Here is a 21,669-nt window from a genome sequence, read left to right as displayed (position 1 = left end):
AACTCCGGTACCATGAGACAATCAGATGCAAAATCTAGCAAGCCCACCTGTCTATATCTTGTGCATGAATTGAAATCACCAAGGAGGAGGGTGTCTCCCTGCCTGGAGAGCTCTGTGAAGTCATCATATATCGTCTCATACGGGTTGTGCCCCTCTGTGGTGACCTCATGTGCAGAGGATGATGTGTCTCGGAGGAAATAGCACACCACAATGAATGCTTTGCAACATATGTGAGAGTTGACTCGAGTTCTCGTTTGAGAAGGAGGTGGTGGATCTCCACCTTGTCACAAGATCACAAGGGATGCTTTCCTAAATCCTCCAGAACCTCTGAGGTAGAAAAGGGTGAGTTCGAAGGAAGGGAAGAAGATCGTGGACACAGCCCATTAACAGCGATTAAACATTACACAAGAGCTACAACAATAAATGTTAGGATTGAGAGACAAATTGGAAAAGCAGAATGAGTTAGGAAAATATAAAAAGAAAAATGCCTCTAAGTGTTAAGCTATGCATCGCAAACTGCATGGACAAAAAGATGACTGAGTTAGCAAATGCAGAGTGAGTTAGGAAAAGATTAAAAAAGAAAAATCCTTCTGTGTGTTAAGCTAAGGATGCCAATGCATGGCAAACTGCATGGACAAAAAGATGGATTTGAAAGACACCATTTCTTGCATAATGGGGATCTCACACACATGCAAATGGAACAGAAGCAAGTATGCATGACTAAGATATGGAAGCAACTATATAGTGATGGGAGATCGTCATCCAAGAGAGAAAGCCACCACCAAATAAATAGGGCTACATGTGCCACGAAGGCATCAAAACTCTATCAATGGCGCAGGGAAAATTTAACACGAGGCAACTTTACTGCCTTCCAAGGATGTCATACCAAAGTCCTGAGAGGGGCCTACCATTGGCATAATTACACATGCGAATCTATGTATCAAGAGAAGGATCGCATATTGGGAGGGGTAAAAGGCTCATTTTTTGTCATATCCTTCAAGCCTTACATCACAATGATGAACAAACACGAACTGCATGGTCACATTAGATGATATTTAACAAATACTAATTACATTGCAGTTTGTTAACCCCCGCCCCCTGCCCCCCAAGACATCAACGTTTGCAGAGGCCGCTACAGTAACACAGACACCAATGGCATAATACCTGCAAAATACATTGGTTCTTGAGCCAGGGGAGGCTTGCTGTTGGAAGGCTTTAATGCCCAGAGGTTGCAATACTCACAGGACTACTGATTTCACAATGATGCCATTATGCATTCACATAAGTGAGGCAGGTTTAACTCATAGGTTAGCAGGCATATATGACGGGGGATCACACAATATGGCAAACATTTGTTGGATATGTGGACCATCCATGAGCGCATCCTATACATCTGATTGCAAAGATAGCTTAAGTCTAGGGAGTACACATGCCAGCCCTCATAGTAGTCAGCACGGTGGGACACCATATATCCTAGGATAATGTCACACTTCAAACTTCTCTGCCTAACGCCGGGACCATGAGGATAATCGAGGCATCCTTTTACCCAAGTCTAAGGCCATCAATGGTAACAGTTGTTCAATAGAGGAAGCGTGGAAGTGGATGTTCTAATTTTCATGCTTGCCCATGAAGCACAAGCTGGTGTGGGTTTTTTTGGAGGGAACGTGCACGCACAGGGTGCAAAACACTGTGATGTGCTCCACAATATCTAGCGGGTCATGATGTGCTTGTTTCCAGACTTAGCTGGTCTTTGTCAGAAATATTTATTGAGCGCAGAGCATGGAAATTTTTCATCATCTGAAAGAGATGACCCTTCATTGAATTTATTGCGTTGGCAACATTGATACTGCAAATCTGGATGGACAAATCTTCGATGGTGTATACCTTTGTAAGACTAGAACAAATCCAATCGTACAAGCAGGACATTAATATGATGAGTCCCTAATTAATATGATGAAATTAATAAATCTTCAATGGTGTAATACCTAATTCAGTAATTGCATCTCTGATTTGTAGTTTTCCCATATGTAGTTTTGTACCTTTCTCTACAAAGGATTGTGGCAGAGAGTTTCATAGCAGAAAATAATGAGTACTAACAAGAGTACTTCAAGAGACAAAAAACTAAAAATGTTTTGATTACCTCTCCTGCACCAAGAAACAGGAACGTATGATCAGCTAATGTGCCTCCAGTCAGTTTCAAAGCAGCAAGAACTCCCCCCAAAACGACAACAGCTGTGCCCTACAGTTCCACCATCTTAAAAAGTATAAGCCCTGTTGCAGTACATATACGTCCCAGAAAGCATGGCATTTGCATTCTAGAAGTACTCTAAAATTTAAGTAGAAACTAGAAAGTTTCAGCCACCCTTATCCTTTTTTGCACCTTTGAAAGTTTAGCATTTTCAGTTCTACCTTGCAGTCACCAACCCAAGTGCTACTTGAGGAAAGGATATCATTTACTGCAGCGGTTAAGATTGCCTTCAACAAGTCCCTCCTTTAAACACCCATTAGACCTGATTGAAATTTAATGTTCATAGTCTGCAATAGAACGGATCTGCACCTGAATGTCATCATTGAAAACCAGGTGTGTTGTCTGATACTTTGCCAACAATTCAAAGGCATTATGGTTTGCAAAGTCTTCAAACTGCATTAACAACCCACATGGAAAATCTCAGTTGAACAAGCCCAAAATGCATACGATTCTACATCAAAATGTGCCTGACAATAAGCAAAATACTTCTGAGCACTAACTTAATTCCACAAAGGCGAGTACTATGGTTGCTAATATTTATTATAAAGAATAACAAAACAAAATACTGGAAACAAAATGCAAAGCTAAGCTTACATTATACAAGATTTGCAATCCACACATATATGTCTAGCATTGCAGGATTTTAAAATGCAAATCTGGCCTAGATCATGCATGGTTGTGACTAGATTGAGTGTACAACCAGACAACAGCCTCCAAAAAGAAATATATTTGGAACAGTTGGGAAATATGGCAAATTCCAAAGAAGCTAACTCACTAAATTGACGGTAATATTAGATGCACGTGCAGCTTAGTCCAGCTTTGAATACATCTATATTTACCTGGACAAGGACTTTTTCGCCATAGGCTTGTTTAACAGCAGACATGAACTCGTGTAATAAATCACTATATTCCTGGAAGATGGCCAAAAGTCAAGTTCAATGATCAAAAAACGAAGTTAAAGAGAAACAACAGCTTTCATGAATCCAAAGTCAGCAATCATAGGACCTTGCCCATGGCACGATTTTGACGTAGTCCAATATAAAATGGATCTTTGAGCAAGGTATCGTTGTTGGTGCCAACATCTATGGTGATTGGGAGGCACTGCAGGAAGAAAAAGCACTGTCAGAAGTTGGATTGGGTTAACATCAAGAAATTCTTAAAAAGAAAGTGTGTCCTCTTTCTTCAACACCAACACACTTTGCATGGAAAGCATATGATTAGGTCAAAATCGTATGTAAGCTTCAAACATCAACGATTCTTAAACTGTATTTATGAAATACCGCTGAGGGCCGGACTCCACCAAGAGCAGTGTAAAGAGCAAGCTTTCCAACAGGTATCCCCATCCCCTAGTACCAACACTCAAACACAGATCATGTAAGGCTTGCTTCCTATCAAACAGGTTACATGAATTTCAGGGGCTAAATAGCCTTATTTAAAAATGTAAAAAAATCACCGTGTGCAGCAGAGAAGGACTTCAGAAAAGTTACCTGACATCCAAGGTCACCTAATCCCAGAATGCGCTCACCATCTGTTACAACAATGACTTGAACAAGCTTCTCTGGCCAGTTCTTCAATACATCCAAAATTTTCCCTCTGCATATCAAGTTGTGGTGGCATGAGCTCATATTGGACATGATATACAAATCATGTGGCCCGTACTCTTCTTAAAGCAGAATGATGAGAGAAGATAAGCATGCACCGTTCTTTCAGGCTAATATAAAGCCCACGCGGGCGTCTAAAAATTGCTCCATATTTCTGGCATGCCTCACCAACTGTTGGAGTATAAACAATTGGAAGCAATTCTTCCACGTGATCAATCAATACTTTGTAGAACAATCTCTCATTTCGCTCCTGATCAATATAGTTCCCATTATTGCGCTTGTCAATTGAATATCATTCAGATATAGTCAAAGCAATTTGCATATTTACATCAAGGTATCCACATAGGCTACATCCACAGATAGAGGTGAATGTAGACACTAGTTTGTGGAGTAGCCACATCACTATTCTTGTAAAGGAAGACTTCTTCTAGATAAATGTCACTTGATGAATATCTCCCATAAAACCAAGGACACCAACAGCCTTTAACAGCATTAAAGCACACGATAAATGTATGGCATATCATGTATACAAATGCAAAAAATTCACACATAATATTCAATGTCAATAGAAATGAGGAGAAATATTTTCAAGTTATGTTTCAATATACCTGAAGATCCATAACTGCCACATATTTTTGCAAAGGATCCTGGTATGAGCGTACATTGTGCAATATTCTCTTTTCCTGTCCATACTCACAAGGGATATCATCAGACATTGAAGATTTTTGACTGCTTGCTCACAGAATTCAATAAGATTCTGCCTGATGGAGCTAGCTTTCCTTCAGTTCGAGCTGGAAATTTCAAGTGAATTAAGAGAAACACTTGAGGAATAGAAATCAACGCCAACCACCAATATTAGATTCGTGGGCCACCTAATACAAAGCACACACTTATGATGGACAAAGCCCTTTTCTCTACCCCACACATGCACGCACACACACAAACATGTATATGTATGCATGTGTATATGTGTATATATGTATATATGCATCTCTAAAAGTATAAATGTGTGTGTGTGTGTGTGTGTGTGTGTGTGTGTGTGTGTGGTCCCCGTAGGCTTGTTGCAGAGCTTCTCCCCGCCTCTACCTTGCTTCTTGCATGTGTCGTGGTTTTCTTTTCGCCTAGTCTTCAGCCTTCAGCAGCCTCTCGTTTTCTGTGTGTGTTTCGTGGTGAGAATCCGTACAGATTCCGCACATCTGTACGGTCGTCGTACAGATTCAACGTTTGAACCTGTTTCGCTTCCCGTACAGTTGTCTTTTCTTGTCTTCTCTGTCATACAGTTTTCCGTACAATTGTACGGAAGCAGTCAGGTTTCTCCGTACAGTCCCTGCTCTGGTTTACCGTACAGCCTGTCAGTCCTTTTCGTGCCCCGTTAGCTTCTCTCCATTTGGTACCTGTTCAATCCTTTAGCCTCAATGGCAGAAACAAGCAAGTATTATGTCAAGAGAGCACTCTCTCCTGAACCTAAAAGACAATCCAGGGAAATTTCGCCCCCCATAGCTTCTTCATCTGAAGATACTTCCTATGTGTTTGACATGTTGAATGAGGATTTTCAACAAAGTAGAAGAGAATGGATTCTACCTGCTCCGGATCTCACTTACAAGATGAAGTTGCCTTCTCTTGTGCATCCTTTGAAGAAGCTCTCTCAAACTGTAGTTATCATCTTTTTTCCAGGCAAAATACCCTCGGCTAATGATGTGGGACAATGGGTGAATTCTCTCCTAGGTGGATGCTATGTAGAAGGAGTCTATTTTGCCTCCCGAGGATTTTATGTTGTTCATCTTTTGGATGCCTTGACAAAACAAAAGATGCTGGAAATGTCCCCTTTGTTTTTTGGTCGTCAAATGGTGCACATCATGCCCTGGTCCCCTAATAAGGACTATCAGAATCTCATCAAGCATCATTGCCCTATATGGGTTAAAGTGGTTGATTTTCCAGATAACATGAGAACAGAGCTTCCAGGCTTAGCCATGACATTGGGACCAGTGATCTGTCCCCCTCGTCCCACAGGTAATAAAAATCATTTTTGCATCTTATGGGATACTGATAGACCAACCCCCTCTGCTATTGCAGTTGAGATTGAGGGTGTTGATTTGGGAAAGAAATATTTCACTTTAAAATGAGGCATTTTTGCTGGAGCTTGTTTCTCTTGTCACAAGTTTGGGCACCTGGCTTCAGAATGTCCCTCTATCCTTCATCCGCCTCCTCCTGCAGCTATTCCTTTGTCATCTAATAAAGGTCAGAAGACATATGTGGAAAAGACTGAAGCTAAAGGAGTAAAGCTTTCAGTTCATACAGGGAGCCAGGCTAATTCAGCTCAAAACAAGGATAAAGGAAAAAGCAAGTTAGTGAAAAATAATTCATCTTCTCATGAGGGATGGCAGGCTGCAAAGAAGACGGTGCCTCTCAAACAAAGACCTCTCCAATCTCGTTATTGGGATGCTTCTGCTCCTTCTCCGGGTCAACCTTCTTCCTCTTCGAGCAATCCCATTTCAAAGGCATGGGTTAATGCAGTCAAGAAGGGTCTTCCACTTTGTGAAGAAGATGATCTAGTAAGGGAATTGGATTCTGAGGGTCAGCACGACACTGTGGCAATGACAGAGGCTTGATGCCTCCTTTTCTTTTTTAGGACTGCTCATCTCTTGTACATATTTTCATGCGTGCTTCTCTTAAATGTATTTCTTATAATATACAGGGCCTCTGCAACCAAAATAAATGGAGGCTCCTATGGCATTATATAAATAAAACTCATCCAGATGTAGTGTGTCTGCAAGAGCTTAATCAGCATTCTTTTGCTGGCCAGCATGGGTTCTTTTCATGACATGATATATTTTATGCCGGATCTGAACAATTCTCTGGACTGTGCATTTTAGCCAAACATGATCTGCAGCCCTTGATAGCATATAATGATCTTGGTGGCTGATGGATGATTATCCAATGTATAATCAATGGAGAGATTTTTGAAATAGGTTCCTTGTATGCCTTTCAAAATTCTACTTCTAGAGCTCAAATGTGGGACTCCATAAAGCAATATCCTTGGTCTTCAAATGCTCTACTTTGTGGTGACTTCAATAATTCTCCTAACTGGAAGGACAATACCACGCATAAATCCCATATGCTGCCCTCTGAAATTCAGCAATGGGAACATATGACTTCATCACTTCAATTTGCAGATTTATGGACAGCAACTCACCCATCAGTTACGGGATTTACATATCATCATAATGCTTTCACAGAATATTGGGCCAGGCTTGATAGATATTATCTTATTCATGCTCAGAAATATGATGAATATACATGTCAAATGTGGACTGATTATTCTCAGCAACTATCTGATCATACTCCACTTTGGCCCTCCCTTTCATTTGGCATGCCTCTAGATGACATGCAGCTCTCTTCAGTTCGACATTTGCAGGTCAATCAATTATATCTTTCACATGAAAAATTCCAGCAAATGATCAGACTGGCTTGCAGGCCATTGTTATCCCATGCTCAGGAGGATCTGGACTTTGCTTGGAACTCTTTTGTCCATGTATACAAAATGTCATTAAGGAATATGGAAGATGGTACATGGCAGAAACCAGACAGCATATCCAATGGGCAAAATCATTCAAGCAGTATTTGGTACAGATTAGCCATCAAAGGTCTCTATCTGCTTCTGAGCAGCATTTATTGTCTTGTGCTTCTTCCATAATTGATGCCAATGATAAACGCAAGCTTTCCAAATGGCAGACCAGGGCTAGAGTTAAACCTAGGGTTGTTCCTCGAAATCCTTCTCTCGGAATTTACATGCACATAGACAAAGTCAATCTATCATGAGGGTCAGGAAATCTGATGGTCTTTGGACCCAGACTTTATCTCAGCTAGAAAAACAATGTCTGGATCATTTTCAGCTACTTTTTTCTCAGCCATCTTCTTCTACACCTCAAGTAGTATTGGCTCGGAATAGATTTATTGAGCTTGTTTCTCCTATTCTTTCTTTGCAACAAGCTTCAATGCTGGAAATATCTTTTTCAGATATTGAATTGGATGAAGCCCTCAAGCATTTGGGTAAACATAAATCCCCTGGTTGGGATGGTTTGACGGTTGAATTTTGTCGCCTTCTGGGGCTGAATTAAAGGGTCCAATTTTGAAGTTCATTAATGTCGCCTGGCAGCAGCAGCATCTTCCCTCAGGTTGGAAGCATGGTCTGGTTAAGCTTGTGCCCAAAAAACCTTTATGTGAGACAATGGATGACTGGAGGCCCATCACTTTGATGCCGGTTATATACAAACTTATTGCTAAAATGTTAGTACATCCGATAAAGGATATCCTTCATGATGGACTTCATCCCAGGCAATATGGTTTTGTTCCGAGGCAAATCAATGATAATATCTCTAATACTCTCATTGCAATGGAATATGCAAAATATTCAGCTCAAGATGTTTTGGTCATGCAAGTGGATGTGGCAAAGGCATTTGATACGGTACAGTGGGATTATATCTCTCAAATCATGTTTAAACTTGGTTTTGGGCCAAAGCTAGTTAATGTCATATATTGGCTTTACTCAGATTCCACTGCACAATGCTTTATAGGGAATCATTTGTCTAAGTCTTGGACTCTGGAACGATCAGTTCGACAGGGATGCCCTCTCAGTGCTTTGCTCTATGCCATTGCTTCACATCCTTTGCTTCTTTATATGGATCATCTAGCTGATATTGGACAGTTAGTGGGGCTACAAATTTCTGGTTCACGACCTTTCATTGCTCAGGCTTATGCAGATGATTCATTCTTCATGCCAAAGAACAGTCCTTTGGAGCTTCGCCTATTGATGGATACCCTTACAGATTTTGGGTTGGCAGCTGGTCTCAAAATTAATTTTCAGAAATCAAAACTCTTGCCTCTCAAGCATTGAGACTGGCATGCTATCCTATGGCCCGGCCAGATTATTTATCCGGAAAACATAGTAAGACATTTGGGCTATCCCATTGGCTGGAAAATTAGAAATAAGCAACAAATATCATGGGTGTTAAACAAAATTCAGGACAAATTAGAATCTTGGAAGATATCCACTTGGCCCCTGCATGTACGGCTTCGAATTGTTCAGTCCATTGTTCTAGCTTATGTCCAGTTCTACCTTCCTCTATTACATTGGTCATCTCGAGATCTCACTTTTTTTATGTCTCAAGCCATGGAGATTTTCTGGAAAACTAAGCTTCATAAAAAGGCTTTAAGGTTACTCAAAATGGACTTTCTTTGCTCACCAAGAATGCATGGTGGTTTGAATATAATAAACATCAAATTTCATGTGTTGGCAAGAAAGATCACTATGCTCAAGACTTTTTTTCAACAAGAGCAACCTTGGTCTATCATGTTGGCAATTCTGTGTGGTCAGATGCGCACAAATGCTTATGGACATTGGCTAGTTGATCCATCGGAAGTAGTACTTGGCAAATTTCAAGGTAAAATCCCTGGTTGTCCATTTTCTACTTCCTTGATTCAGGATTGGAAGCAAGTTCTCTCTCACATCAAATGGTCTCCCCATCCTACTTTTATAGCTTCCTCACTCAGAATGGAAAGCATTCATTGGAGTGCTGTGTTTTCCTCTCCCCTTGCTGTACAACAACCAATCAAAGCTTACAATCTTATGAAGTTGGGCATCCGGTTCATTGATGATGTGATAGATACACAAGGACATTTTCTCTCTTTTCCGGTCGCATGTCGACAATACAATCTTGGGATGCATCACAGAAATATTTGGAAAGCCATTGCTGATCTCTTACTTCCTTTGGTTCCGATTCCAACATTGAATGTAAGAGACAGGCTTCAAGATTGGCACCTTCAGTCTTCAAGTTCAGGAATATCCTCTCAACCTTTGCGTTTATTGACTTCTATACAGGCTTATCGATTGATATTACCTCCTCCTTGGATTGCTCATCATGCTAACTCTCTATGGTATCTAAATAAGTCATCAGCATGGTGGAAAGGAAAATTGCAATTGATATGGAAGTTGAAAATGCCATTGAAGCAGAGACTCTTTCTATGGAGATGCATAGTTGGTATTCTTCCAGTGGGAGTGAAATTGGCTCAAAGAAGGATTGCCTCACCTCTTTGTCCAAGATGTCATCATACTCCTGAGAGTATTCTGCATTTATTGTGGTTTTGTTCATATTCCAGAGACCTTCTAGACAAGATCTCCTATTTCTTATCTCTCAGATTTCCTGCACACGGGTTCTACAGGCTTTTCTGGATGTATGGCCAATTATCAGTTTCTTTGTCACAGTATTCTTTTTTCTTTCAATGGATCAGATACTGGGCCTTATGGACCCTCTGACTGCAGCGAAATCATGCATATCTGAATTCTCCCCTTCAGCACCCTTATGAGTTCTTTCGGGCCTCATTGCGGCAGTCTTTATATGATGCCTTACATGAGGACGATTTGGATGTTTCTTGTATTCAACTTTTCTTTTACTGCTTCTGATGGATAGGGCATTGGCTCTTTTCTCGAGCACTGCCCTGATGTAAATGAACGTTACATAATATAATTTTCTTGGTTTCACAAAAAAAAAGTGTGTAGCGAAAAAAGGTCGTTTGAAAAAAACAAAAGATGGAAAAGTAGGATCACCAAAGACTCTATGATTTATGTCCATCCATAGAGTCCACAGTGCCCAATAGCGCACCCAAACAAAAAATAAATCAAAACCTTGTCTAACTAGATGAAAACCAAATAACCAGAAGAACCTGCCAAAGTAACAGTAGGAAATCTCGCTCGAAGCCCCTGTCAAATGAGAGTGAGGAAATCATAAGTGTGTGGATAGTGCCAAAAGATGTGAAGCACAGATTCAGCAGAATGTAGACATCTGTGGCAAACAGCCGGAGCAATATGTCTGTGCGCGAGTAACTGCCTAGATGGAAAAATGCCAAGTAGGACTCGCCAAAGGAAAAGCTGTTGCCGAAGAGGGACTTTATACTGCCAAAGGAGACGCAACCGCTTTCTCCACCACTTTAGTAGGCGATCCATATGCCAAACAGAATTTGCTCTGTCAGAAATCCAGGGCGGAAGTAACAACACTTTATATAGAGAAGGCACTGTGATATGTGAGAGCTTCAAAGGACGGGCCAAAGAGGAAGAAGAATGTAGAGTCCAATCCTCAAGCCTATCCTGAAGTTCCAAACGAGGTACTGGGAAGAAGGGTTGAAGCATTTCGGAAATTTTATGCCATAAAGGATGATAATGAGCTCCCAAACCATATTTGCTAGCAGCCATAGAAAAAGATAAAAGAGTGCCATCATCCTAAAGTACATCCTCCACAGAAGAAATGCCTTTGAAAGATATAAAATAAGAACGCATGGGTTCTTGTATAGCCAAAGGAGGGTGGAATACTTTGGACCAATAAATATTCTCAGCCCTTAAGAAATTTACCGACAAAGAATCCCTGCGGCAATCGTTTTATGATTGCTTTCAGACTCATTTGATTGATCATGATGTATATATAGCATATACTAAGATTTTCAGTTGAGTAGTAGTTACTCCTCTTTTGAAGTAACTATGAATGTAATTATTTTACAGCAATAAAATATTTCTTCTCACCAAAAAAAAAAAGTGTGTAGTGAAAAAAGTGTGTGTGTGTAGCGATTGAGATCTTCAGTTGATGTATTTTCTAGCGCCTCTTTTCTGAGGTGACTATTCTTGTAATATAATCAATCAAAGCTTTCACTAAATTTTAAAAAAAAGTGTGTAGCCACTGCACACCCCCTCCACTGTGGGGAGGACTATATAAGCCCTCACTAACACTCATTTGTAACCATCATTGCATGTGCCATCTTATCCTCCTGATCTACTCCAATTTCCAACTTCCCTTTTTTAGCTTCATCTCCAAACTACCTCATGGCATGCACAAGTTAGACCCATGGAACAAAGTAGAGGGCTACAAATGCAAATCGCAGACATATTGAAAGACATTAGGGATTTGGGGACCTTCCTTGACATACCTTAGCCTTGCCTCACCCCATTCATCCACTGCCCACCACCACCCCACCTACTTACTATCACTACAATTTCATCTCTCTCTACACCACATATATGGTATTAGGTAAGCTACATGGCTTAGTTCTTAGAGGACATAGAGAGCCAGTCAAATCTTGACACCAAAAACCAATTTCTAGCTCCCTCCATTCACCTAGCCACACAATACTCATTCCCTTGCGCGGTCAAGTCTACAAGAAAGCCACCAAAGAAGTCATCCCACAAAAAGATTGGTATGAAGAACAGCACAAATTACTTGGGCAATGTTAGCACTTGGAGTTCAAACTAGGATACCAATACCGTGAAGACACTACGAGAGGTGTCGACCCTTGGTAAGATGGAAAATTTGACAGTTTTTCATGCAACATGAGCAGCCTTTTGCAAAGGCTTTCCTATAGCTTGGATCATTAACACTATCATCCAGTTAACAAAGCAAGAGACCCTATGGATGCAAGGAATTACCCGACCATTATGATAGGCCATTTGATACCAAGGTGTATGGGGGTCGGCATTGGAGACACAAATGCATGTGTTGGAGGTCAACATCTCCTCATGTCACATGGTTAAGCTAGGTCATGAGTGAGGGCCTTGTTGTGGGTGTGCCTGCCCCCTCCTCCCCTCCATGAGGTTAGCCTACTGTAGGGTAGGGCAGATATACTTATGTGGAGGTGGCTAGAGGTCCTATGGGCATGTGAGCAAGCTGCTATGCTGGCACACTGCTGCAAGGGTTCCCAGGATGGTACGGGCCAGATACACCTCTCCTTTGGGCCTCTTTGAATCCTGCTTTCTGCCGTGTGGCATCCTCTACAGAGACGCCTTGGTTGCGCCTGCTAAGGGGGCCACCTAGGCCACCTTTTGTTGCTGTAGCCCCACCCCCATCAGGCCCTTTTGGGCAGAGGTGTGCCGACCTGTGGGTCAGCCTCCTAGCCTGCTGGTCGGGCAGTGTGGGGCATGGTGGTCAGCCCTTATAGGCTGTGCAGCATCCCTCTTATAGGGCAGGAGAGGGTCAGCCATTGGGAGCAGACCTGTCAGCTCTAGAGACAGGGGTACAGCCCCTTATAGGGCTGCGGGGAAGCCCCTACATATAGCAAGAGTTGTCAGCCCACCTAGGGCTGTGGATCGGCCCACATGGACCAGCCGACTAAGGGTTGGCTGCCTATATATAGGCTCCCTCCCCACAATTGTTGATCATCTCTTGGAGCACCTTTTATGCATTTTTCAGCAGAGGTTTTCCCAGCAGTTGAGGGGTTTTGTCCTGAGATCCCTTGTAATCTCTCATCTGTCTCTCTCCTTTCCACTTCTGTTTGTGTGTGGTTTGCTGTCTCTCTCCATTTCTGTTCAGATCCGCTGCAATTCTCACACCATGTGCACGTCGAGTAGTAAGGTATGAGGGTAGTGGCTTAGGCGGGCTTCAATTGCATGACATCTTCATATCTAGGCCCTCAATGAGGATGCTAGACACTAGAAACAGAACATGTACTACTACTGCATCATAAATTTTGGAAAGTCCTTGGATTCGGTACCATGAGATCGCCTCATCTTAGGACTCCTTGTATTGTGCATTTTAGATGAGGTCATATGGGCAATCATGGCCCTCTAGGGGAGAATAGTACACAAAGTCAGTACTCCACAGGAAATGTCAAAAGAGGTGAGTAGGATTCCTTCTATTCGTTCTTAAGAGCATGTTAAGAGAGCTAGTAAGTCCATTAAAGGGAACTTTTAATTGAAAATTTAAAACCCTTACATTCAGTAATGGCAAAATCTGATTTTAAATCCTTTCGTTGTCTTCCTATTAAGCATATAGAAGGACAATTTGCTAACTCAGAAGAAGTATTCATGAGTCTTTTTGGAGGAGAATCTTACATACCTTCTTTCCTAAAGGATTTGATTTGGAGGGAAAGTTAGCTCATCACAAGTGTGAAAAGGCTAGTCAGAAGAAGCCTATGGTTTAAAGACTTATCCAAAGCCTGAACCATTCCTCCTTACCGTTGTAATCTTCATCAAATATGGAAGCCAAAAGTAATTCATATTACTTTTCCCCATTTCCCTAATGGTGATAACGGGACCCATGCATCCATCATGTTCCTTGCGATTCTCCTTAGTCCTCAAACCAGAGAGTTTTTTCCTATAGAGACTATAAGAGAAGGCTATGGTTCTTGGATCAACATATATTTTTGAGTCAAATTTTTATTTAGGCCTTCGATAGATATAATGTTCTTTTCAAACTTTTCTATACATTCTCTTGCTTAATTAAGAGAGAAAAAATATTGTTGGAGAAATTTAGAAAAATATAAAGTTCTCGGCATTTAAAGCACTCCCATCTTAAGAAAAAATCTTATGATCATTACATTTACTATTCTTAATCTTGACCAGACAGTACAGCGTTGAGGCCCCCTCCATCCTGCTCACATATCACAAGGTGAACCAAGTCATCCGAGAGGATCTCTTACAGTTACACACTCAGGACTTGGTTGGCATCTCATAACCTCACTGTCTAAAGAGACCACTACCTACATATTTCAGCACAGAGGGGTTCATCGATGCATAAGGATACACATGAATCCACCTTCCCCGCTCCTTGAGGACATCGATTAGGCAATTATGCGTCTCATCACACCATCTCTATATTGAGAGTGGTTGCTCAGTTAATCCTCAACCTAGCTGTTGCGAAAAGATGGAAGAGTGTATGGCTGCCATGTAGGCAGCATGGAAGCTGCCAGATGGGCCCACATGGAAGCTGCCAGATGGGCAGCACACATGGATCCATGAGAGATAGTAGAAGGGTCTGCTGATGAAGAGCAGCATTATGCTGCAGAAGAGAAGACTACCTTGTTAGGATTCAATGGCTCATATCCCATGTGACAGATGAATGGCTTGGTGGATACAACTTATTAGAACTTCGACGATATACCCTAAATTGTGAGCACGAAAGACGGAGGCAGGAGCACTGTTAATTCTGAAAAGTGCAAAATGCCAACACCAGCACATACAAAGGTTTGGCCTTCCATGATGAGTTGAACATAAGACTCTAAAATTGGATCCATCACAACATGACACATGGCATGAAATGCCGTAAGGGGCTAAATTACAAAATATACAAAAGATGGAAGGGCTGCCTAGCCATGAACTTACATTTTTAAAAATCATTATAAAAATGCACATAAACGGAAGGGAAGATGCAAACATGTCCTAACTTTGTCATCATCCAACATGTACACACATGTGCATGCACACATGCAAGCACACACACCCATGCATAGTACATGTATGCAGAACATTGGATTCAGCAGGTTAGTAGAAACATATAAGTATATTGAACCAAATTACAGCCCATCAAAAGTTCCCATATTTCAGATATGCAAACATCTCAAATGTAGAAAGTGCAAATTAAAATTGAGTAGAGTGTATTAACCTGTAACTCTTGTGTGAAAATAGCTGGAGGTAGAAGCCCTCTAAGATAGTGATGGTCTCTTTCATCATCCGTAAAAGCAAGCCCTTTGTTATATTGTGGATCACGTAGAAGCTCAAGTCCACTATTGTAAAATATATTCACATTAGAAATCTCTCTCTCTCTCTCTCTCTCTCTCTCTCACCCACACACACCCCAGCTGCTGATATACCAAAAAATGCATGTGAAATTAGGGAGATATTGATGCACAAGATGCTACAGAAATTATGGCAAAACCCGAGGGCAAAAATGCAGTTCTACAAACAAGAAATTAACCCAATGGAGAGCTACAGAATGCAAAATTACCTTCGACAAGGCATATCAATGTTTAAAGACATCTAATCTGCAAATTAGAACATGTTCACATGCTAGAGGTGGAGAGGGACAAGGGGTGGCCAAAGACCCAGGATCCCTAGAGAAGAAAGAACCTGCAAAAACCGTGCCCCATAGTGGAGATAGAAAACGAGCAGGATGTACTCTTAAGATAAAGAGCATACCCATCAGAGAAGGTTATGGAGTCAGCAGAGATGATCTGAAAAATCTGTTGGAGCAGCCAACCAAAAAGCTAGGAAGCTACTTGGGCAATGGGAACACTGCAACCAGGTACTAGGACAAGCACACAAGCTAGCTCAACAAGTACTCACTACATAGTAAGTTTGTAATATTTTCTTTCACTAGATGTAAGGATCACTATCACCAGTCGCATAGATCCTAAAGGCTCTATATCGTATCATATCATGTCACCTTCCAAGGAGAGCCTCTGGAAATGCTCAACACACATAAATATATAGGACTGGATTTCATGGACAGCTACAAATGGAATGCATGCATGGACAGGAGAATACTGAGAGGATTGAAAGCGTTATATAGCTTTCAGAATAAATGCAAGAAGTGGCCATCTGTGGAATTGGGAGATTAGAAAACACATCAAGCAGGCATTACTTCAATTATTTGCAAAAGGGGAGGACCCAAGACAGAGGCAGCCTATCTATAGCAAAGGATTCAAAGCTAATAAGGAGACAATTAAATATAAACACATAATGCACAATCCAACAACAAGAGGTATGATCAAATTATAACACCATACCAAGGGACTATATAGTATTTCTTCACACAGGCCGGCTCCTATCTTCTAGATGTCCTCAAGCTTCTGCAATTCCTAGTAGAGCAGTGAAGCATGAGAGCTGTGAATGAGGTAGAACACATCCAAGTCCTGCTTCCCGAGCCAAACAATTTCATTCTTCGTAAGCTCCTGTATCCAAACAGTCCCATTCCTCTTTTTTTAATGTGTGTATTGAACGGGGCCAATTGGAGGGCTGTACAGGCCAACTATTGCTTACACAAGCCTCTCTTGATGTATCCAACCTTGCTCTGCTTCGGATAATCCACCACTTGTCACAGCCTTACGGCAGCCCATAAACTTCTACGGCTGTTTAACTGCCTATGTAATGGTCGTGGCTACTATCTTTGCTGCCCTGTGCCTGTAGGGATAGCCAGTGGTGAGCCTAGGTAGATGCTCATGGGCTAAAGGATGCTGATGGACATTACAGCACAAACTATCTTGCGATTCATTTGGTATTCAGCAAGAGCTTCTGGAGTGTAAGCTCATGAACAATAGTGTGTCGTATGTGGAGGGAATGGTCCCGAGCCTAGAACAAATGCATAATGGGCTCTGTCACTGTATGCATAGCATCAAGAGCATGCATCAACCAGCACAAGCCTCAACTTTAGATGGGTCCATGACAAGGGATGAGACTTTGGGCTTCAGCTAAAAGGACTTAGCACCTTGACAAGCAACGGGTAGCCCAGTATTGGAGAGCATCCTCTGTAAACTTCTCGAGCACCACATGAATTCTCTCTTGCAGGCACAACCTGGTGGTGAGCTAGGACTTATTAGCTACAGCTAGGTGTGGGGCCTCAAGTTGATGGCTAGTTAAAAAGGTTGATCTAGAATTTCAGTTGATCTAGAAACTTTCTTTTGGTGGCGGACTAGGACTTATTAGCTACAAGTTGAAGGGGAACTGTGGGAAGCTATGACCTTAGAGATGCAGAGCCATCTTCTACTGTGCAAGCCTATTGCTCCACACCTGATACCTGGGATGGTGCCCCATGGAAGCAATACGCTATCCCCAAGAACACTACTTGTCACAAAAATAGCCAGCCAACCATGCCAAAATCTCTTCAAATTCTCTCAAAACTCACACAAAATAAGTTAATGAAGTAGGCAACTTCCTACAACAGCAGAGTACAGCAAATAAGAACATCCATAAATTGTGGCTGTCCCAGAAGTCCAGAGTGTAGAAGCACTACAAAACTAATATGAACTGCAAGAGCCTCGAGAGGGCCGAGTGCAGGAGCAACACACAACTTCCCCTGGTTGGTCGGAGTCGATGACAAGTGGGGCCTAAAGCCAGAGTCCCAGCTACTTTGGTACCTTCATTGAGCAGATGCTTCTGGACTAAGGATTCTGTGGCAGAGAGTTGGGGTGGTGGTCAGACAAGGTATCTTCCAAATGGTTAATGTCTTTGGCTTTGAAAATGGACCGCCACTCTGAGGGATTCAATGGGATCCCCAAGAGTTGCAATGCCAGCTCAAACTTCACAAACACTGCCTTTGCCCTTCTTTGCATACACCCACTCTGAGAGATTCAATGGGATCCCCAAGAGTTGCAATGCCAGCTCAAACTTCATGAACACTGCCTTACATGGAGACCAGACATTCGCTGCAACAGCAAGTCCCCCATCAATCCTATCCAGCAGTGCATATCATATGTCTTTTCGCTGTTCGCTAAGGGATAGTTACCCATAAGCCCTTCATTGACGTGGTTCTGACAATATATGCACAATCACTTTAACTGCCCCCCAACAAAAAGCATAGCACTGCAACTGGAGATGTTGGAATACATATACCTTTGTAAGACTATAATATATCCAATCGTACAAATTCAGAATAGCCCAACCCCTCGTGAACACATGGGGGCGGCCCCCATAGTCAGGTCCCAATCAGCTCTTCATGCAGCTGAGGTTATCCACACAGCTGAGGGAGGACTGTTGTGCCTGACTAGGCATGAGGCTATTGAGGTAGCTTCTGGGTATCCAAGACTAGGACATTATGTAAAGCTCAGAATCAACTTAGTACATGATTGTGGAGTTGGCAATTGAAAATGCGGTAAGCTGACCCCGGTCCCAGACTGCCATGGGCTGAGGCCAAATCAACGCATTCCACATCAAGATTTATAAAATTTGATGAATACCTTAAGAAATAGGCAGAAGGGCATGAGGGAAAGACGCAAAACGCCCTGGAATACAGATGATAGGGGAATTTTCTATGACCCAATGCTGACTACTCCAAAATGTGTTGTCAGTGACACCAAAAATGTCAAAATGAGTGTGTTTCCAAAGAACGCTGCTGCGATCGTCGCCACGAACGACTGTTGATGAGATCTGGAGACTAGCCATTGCACTGAAGAAATAAAAGTAATTTACCGGCCGAACTGATTATGAAACCGAAGCCTTGAAAACAAATCTACAAAGCAAAAGACATTCAACTAAAATAGAGGTCATGATTAGTTCAATAACAAGAACGTGTGCAGAAAGCAAGATGAGTGGAATCTAGCTTCCAACATTAAGACAATATGCCCTGAATTATCGGCTTTTAAGTGTCGCAAAAAGCGTTGAGCCCACAAGTCGCACGGAAAAGACTTAATTTCCCCAAGGTGCGCAGGGGATAAACATACCAGGCTACATTACGACTCCAGGGCGTGACCGTTTGATCCTCTGTGGCACTATCCTCTCCAAAGACATCCCGGACACCCCCACCGACGGTATGGGACGGATCTTTGTCCAAAACCGATGGACCTCCGTTCCTCATCTCTTTCAGTTGGGTCTCCATGGACAAGAGACTGCAGCAAGTAGGTAGTTAGCGACCAGCTCTCTCTCTCTCTCTCTCTCTCTCTCTCTCTCTCTCTCCATCTTGTTCCAGCCCCCCCCCCTGCCCCAGCGCTCTCTCTCTCCCTCTCTCTCTCTCAGCGTTTCTTTTACTCTCCTCCCCACCCCTTCCCCCCAAAAAGAAGTTCTCTTGAGTTTTGCTCGCTGTCTCCCGTCTCCCCCGCCTCTCTCTCTCTCTCTCTCTCTGTCTCTGTCTCTCTCTCTCTCTCTCTCTCTCTCTCTCTCTCTCTCTCTCCTTTAATCCCTTCGCCAATAATACCCAAATTCGATCTAGCCGTCGAAGTGGTGACGCAGGAAAGCTGCAATGCGGACGAGTAAGAGAGGATCGGGAAGCAGCCGTACGTAGATGAAGAGACAAGGGGGAAGCTGCAGCAGGAAAGCAGAGTACAGGAAACGGAGGAGGGGGGAGAGGAAGAGAAGGGGAGGGGGCGGGGAAATTGAGAGGGGGGGAGGGGAAGGGGGGGGAAGGCGGGTGGGCGACGTCTCAAATTCCCGGTGAGGAGAAGGGCGACAGTTGCAAGTGCTCGAGATGTTGGGGTGCTGGTCAGCATCTTAATTCTTAAGGCGATTAGTAAAATCAAGTTGATCGACTGCAAAATCAAAGTTCGACTGTGTTGTACTTCGGACTGCGGCTATCCGAAGCTGCTCCACTTAATCACTCCTTAATCCTTCTATTTAGCTCTTTGATGTGACATCAAATCTACTGAAGCCCTCTCGCCGCCTTCCACGTGTCCACCGCGCTTTTGCTTATCCCTTAATTATTACTTAATTCTTTGTTTGACGTGACGTCCTCAACAATCTTGGCTGCCCTCTCGCCGCCCGCCACGTGTCCCCCACGTTTTGCTTGTCTCCCCTCTGGTTGGTAGAAAGTGCGAAACGCGAGTCGTCCGGGGCGGGGCCCACCTCACCACGTGCCACCGCCGCTTGCAGCGGGGCCCACGTGGCAGCGTCACAAGGCACGCCATTGGCCACGACCAGGATGAGGTGGCAGCGTTGACGCGTCTCGCACGTGGTCGGCCTTGAAAGTTGACACGGCCAGGGCCAGCGGCCTTCTTGCATGCATGCAGATGCATGTTTGCGCATGTGAATCCTTTTATGGATAATGGACCCCCGTCACCCCCGTCGGATTGTTCGCAGCCTCGGATTCACACGTTCGCCTTGGGTGACACTGACCTGACTGAAATGAGTTTCGCGCTGCTCCTCGTTTTCCTTCCACGTTCCTCCCGACAGTTGTAGATTAGAAGGCTTTCACCTCTTTCAGGCTCACGAGTCCCGGACTCACGGCCTCAATGATCAGTGCTCACTCCAGCGCAATGCAGCTGCCGGGTAGCTGTAGGCTGTAGCCGTAGTATATATATACCCCGATAGTCGGATCGGATCGCAGTACTCAAGCAGCATTGCATGCAACTCGCGACTCGAGCTCCGAGCTCCAGGAGTCCATGCGCTCCTGGCGACGCTGTGGTCTCTCGTATAGATCGTATTCGAATTTTGGATGTTTGTTTAAATCGACATCCAACAAGTTCAGTTCAGGCTCGAAAGTTTCGTCCACAGACCAGATCGGTGAATCGTGATCACTGACCAGCAGCACTTGCGATTGAACTTACGAGAGCATGCCGCGGCCCGCGTGATCCTTGCATGCGCGGCTGGGGACTGGACCTTAATAAGCCCCAGCTCCCCATGATTAGTTGCACGGAACTGCGAACCTATAAGCTCGAAAAGGCTAGGTTTGTTCAGAGCTTCCCAGTCCCAACGGTTTTTAAACTCCAGAAATTCCAGACATTGCTTGATTCTTCTCGCTTGCTTGCCTACAGGCTACGTAGCGTTTTGAATTTCCTATTATGTGCACAGTGCCGGCAGTGCGGCACAACCATGCCTGAAGGGACGTCTGGTCGGTCCTGAATTCGATGCGGGAGCTTTAGGACGACTCACGAGACACTTACCTTCACTTTGCTAAAAATTGCCACCAGGTGCAACGATGCCAACGGTGCGTGGCTGGTGGAGGATTTTTGACGCTGGCACATTTTTGGAGGGTCGGATGAGCACCATGCTCAATTGTTGCACCGGCCAATAGAAAGCTGCCATCTCGTCCTACGATGGACTGCAGTCCCTTGAATGCTCAGAATCAAAAGTGCCTAGCTCTCACATCGAGACTCATTGCGGAGCTCCCTACATGTAATTATACCTCTCTTTCAAACAAGCAGGCGTCCATTACATGCTTGCTATTAATTAATTTCTTTCTAGTGGGTGTGCACAGAGGATTAAGCTAGGGTGCGCAGATAATTAAGTAGAGAATTAGACTATTGCGAATAGGTCCCACCAACAAACTCGAGAAGGTTCGAAGATCTAGAAGGTTCTTAATCGCCTTCGCGGAGGATATCAAGGGGAGGGTGGGGGGTAGAGGAGCGGTGAAGGGCGATTGT

General features: G+C 43.3%; 1 protein-coding gene across 2 annotated transcripts in view; it reads right to left on the bottom strand.

Moving 5' to 3' along the window:
• The window catches only part of LOC147902423 (NADP-dependent malic enzyme-like), a 72,718-nt gene extending 52,896 nt beyond the window's left edge, over positions 1 to 19,822 (bottom strand). Inside the window, exons 1-11 of one of the 2 annotated variants that reach the window (XM_087373470.1) lie at positions 19,592 to 19,822; positions 19,039 to 19,203; positions 15,267 to 15,387; positions 4,458 to 4,532; positions 3,948 to 4,099; positions 3,736 to 3,841; positions 3,529 to 3,594; positions 3,254 to 3,349; positions 3,088 to 3,159; positions 2,558 to 2,641; positions 2,141 to 2,239 (exon numbers count right to left, since the gene is read on the bottom strand). In XM_087373470.1, the coding sequence (XP_087229596.1) occupies positions 2,141 to 2,239; positions 2,558 to 2,641; positions 3,088 to 3,159; positions 3,254 to 3,349; positions 3,529 to 3,594; positions 3,736 to 3,841; positions 3,948 to 4,099; positions 4,458 to 4,532; positions 15,267 to 15,387; positions 19,039 to 19,203; positions 19,592 to 19,800 (1,245 nt within the window). In that variant the 5' untranslated portion in view covers positions 19,801 to 19,822. Of the gene's footprint in view, positions 1 to 2,140; positions 2,240 to 2,557; positions 2,642 to 3,087; positions 3,160 to 3,253; positions 3,350 to 3,528; positions 3,595 to 3,735; positions 3,842 to 3,947; positions 4,100 to 4,457; positions 4,533 to 15,266; positions 15,388 to 19,038; positions 19,204 to 19,508 lie in introns of both variants that reach the window. The other variant, XM_087373471.1, reaches the window with a different exon arrangement.
• Between the last annotated feature and the right edge of the window lie 1,847 nt (positions 19,823 to 21,669).

This window comes from Dipteris shenzhenensis, chromosome 4 (genome assembly GCF_047967505.1).
Source record: "Dipteris shenzhenensis isolate YYH24624 ecotype China chromosome 4, Dip_SZ_1.0, whole genome shotgun sequence".
Lineage (NCBI taxonomy): Eukaryota > Viridiplantae > Streptophyta > Polypodiopsida > Gleicheniales > Dipteridaceae > Dipteris > Dipteris shenzhenensis.
This window is presented reverse-complemented; position numbering and strand designations above follow the sequence as displayed.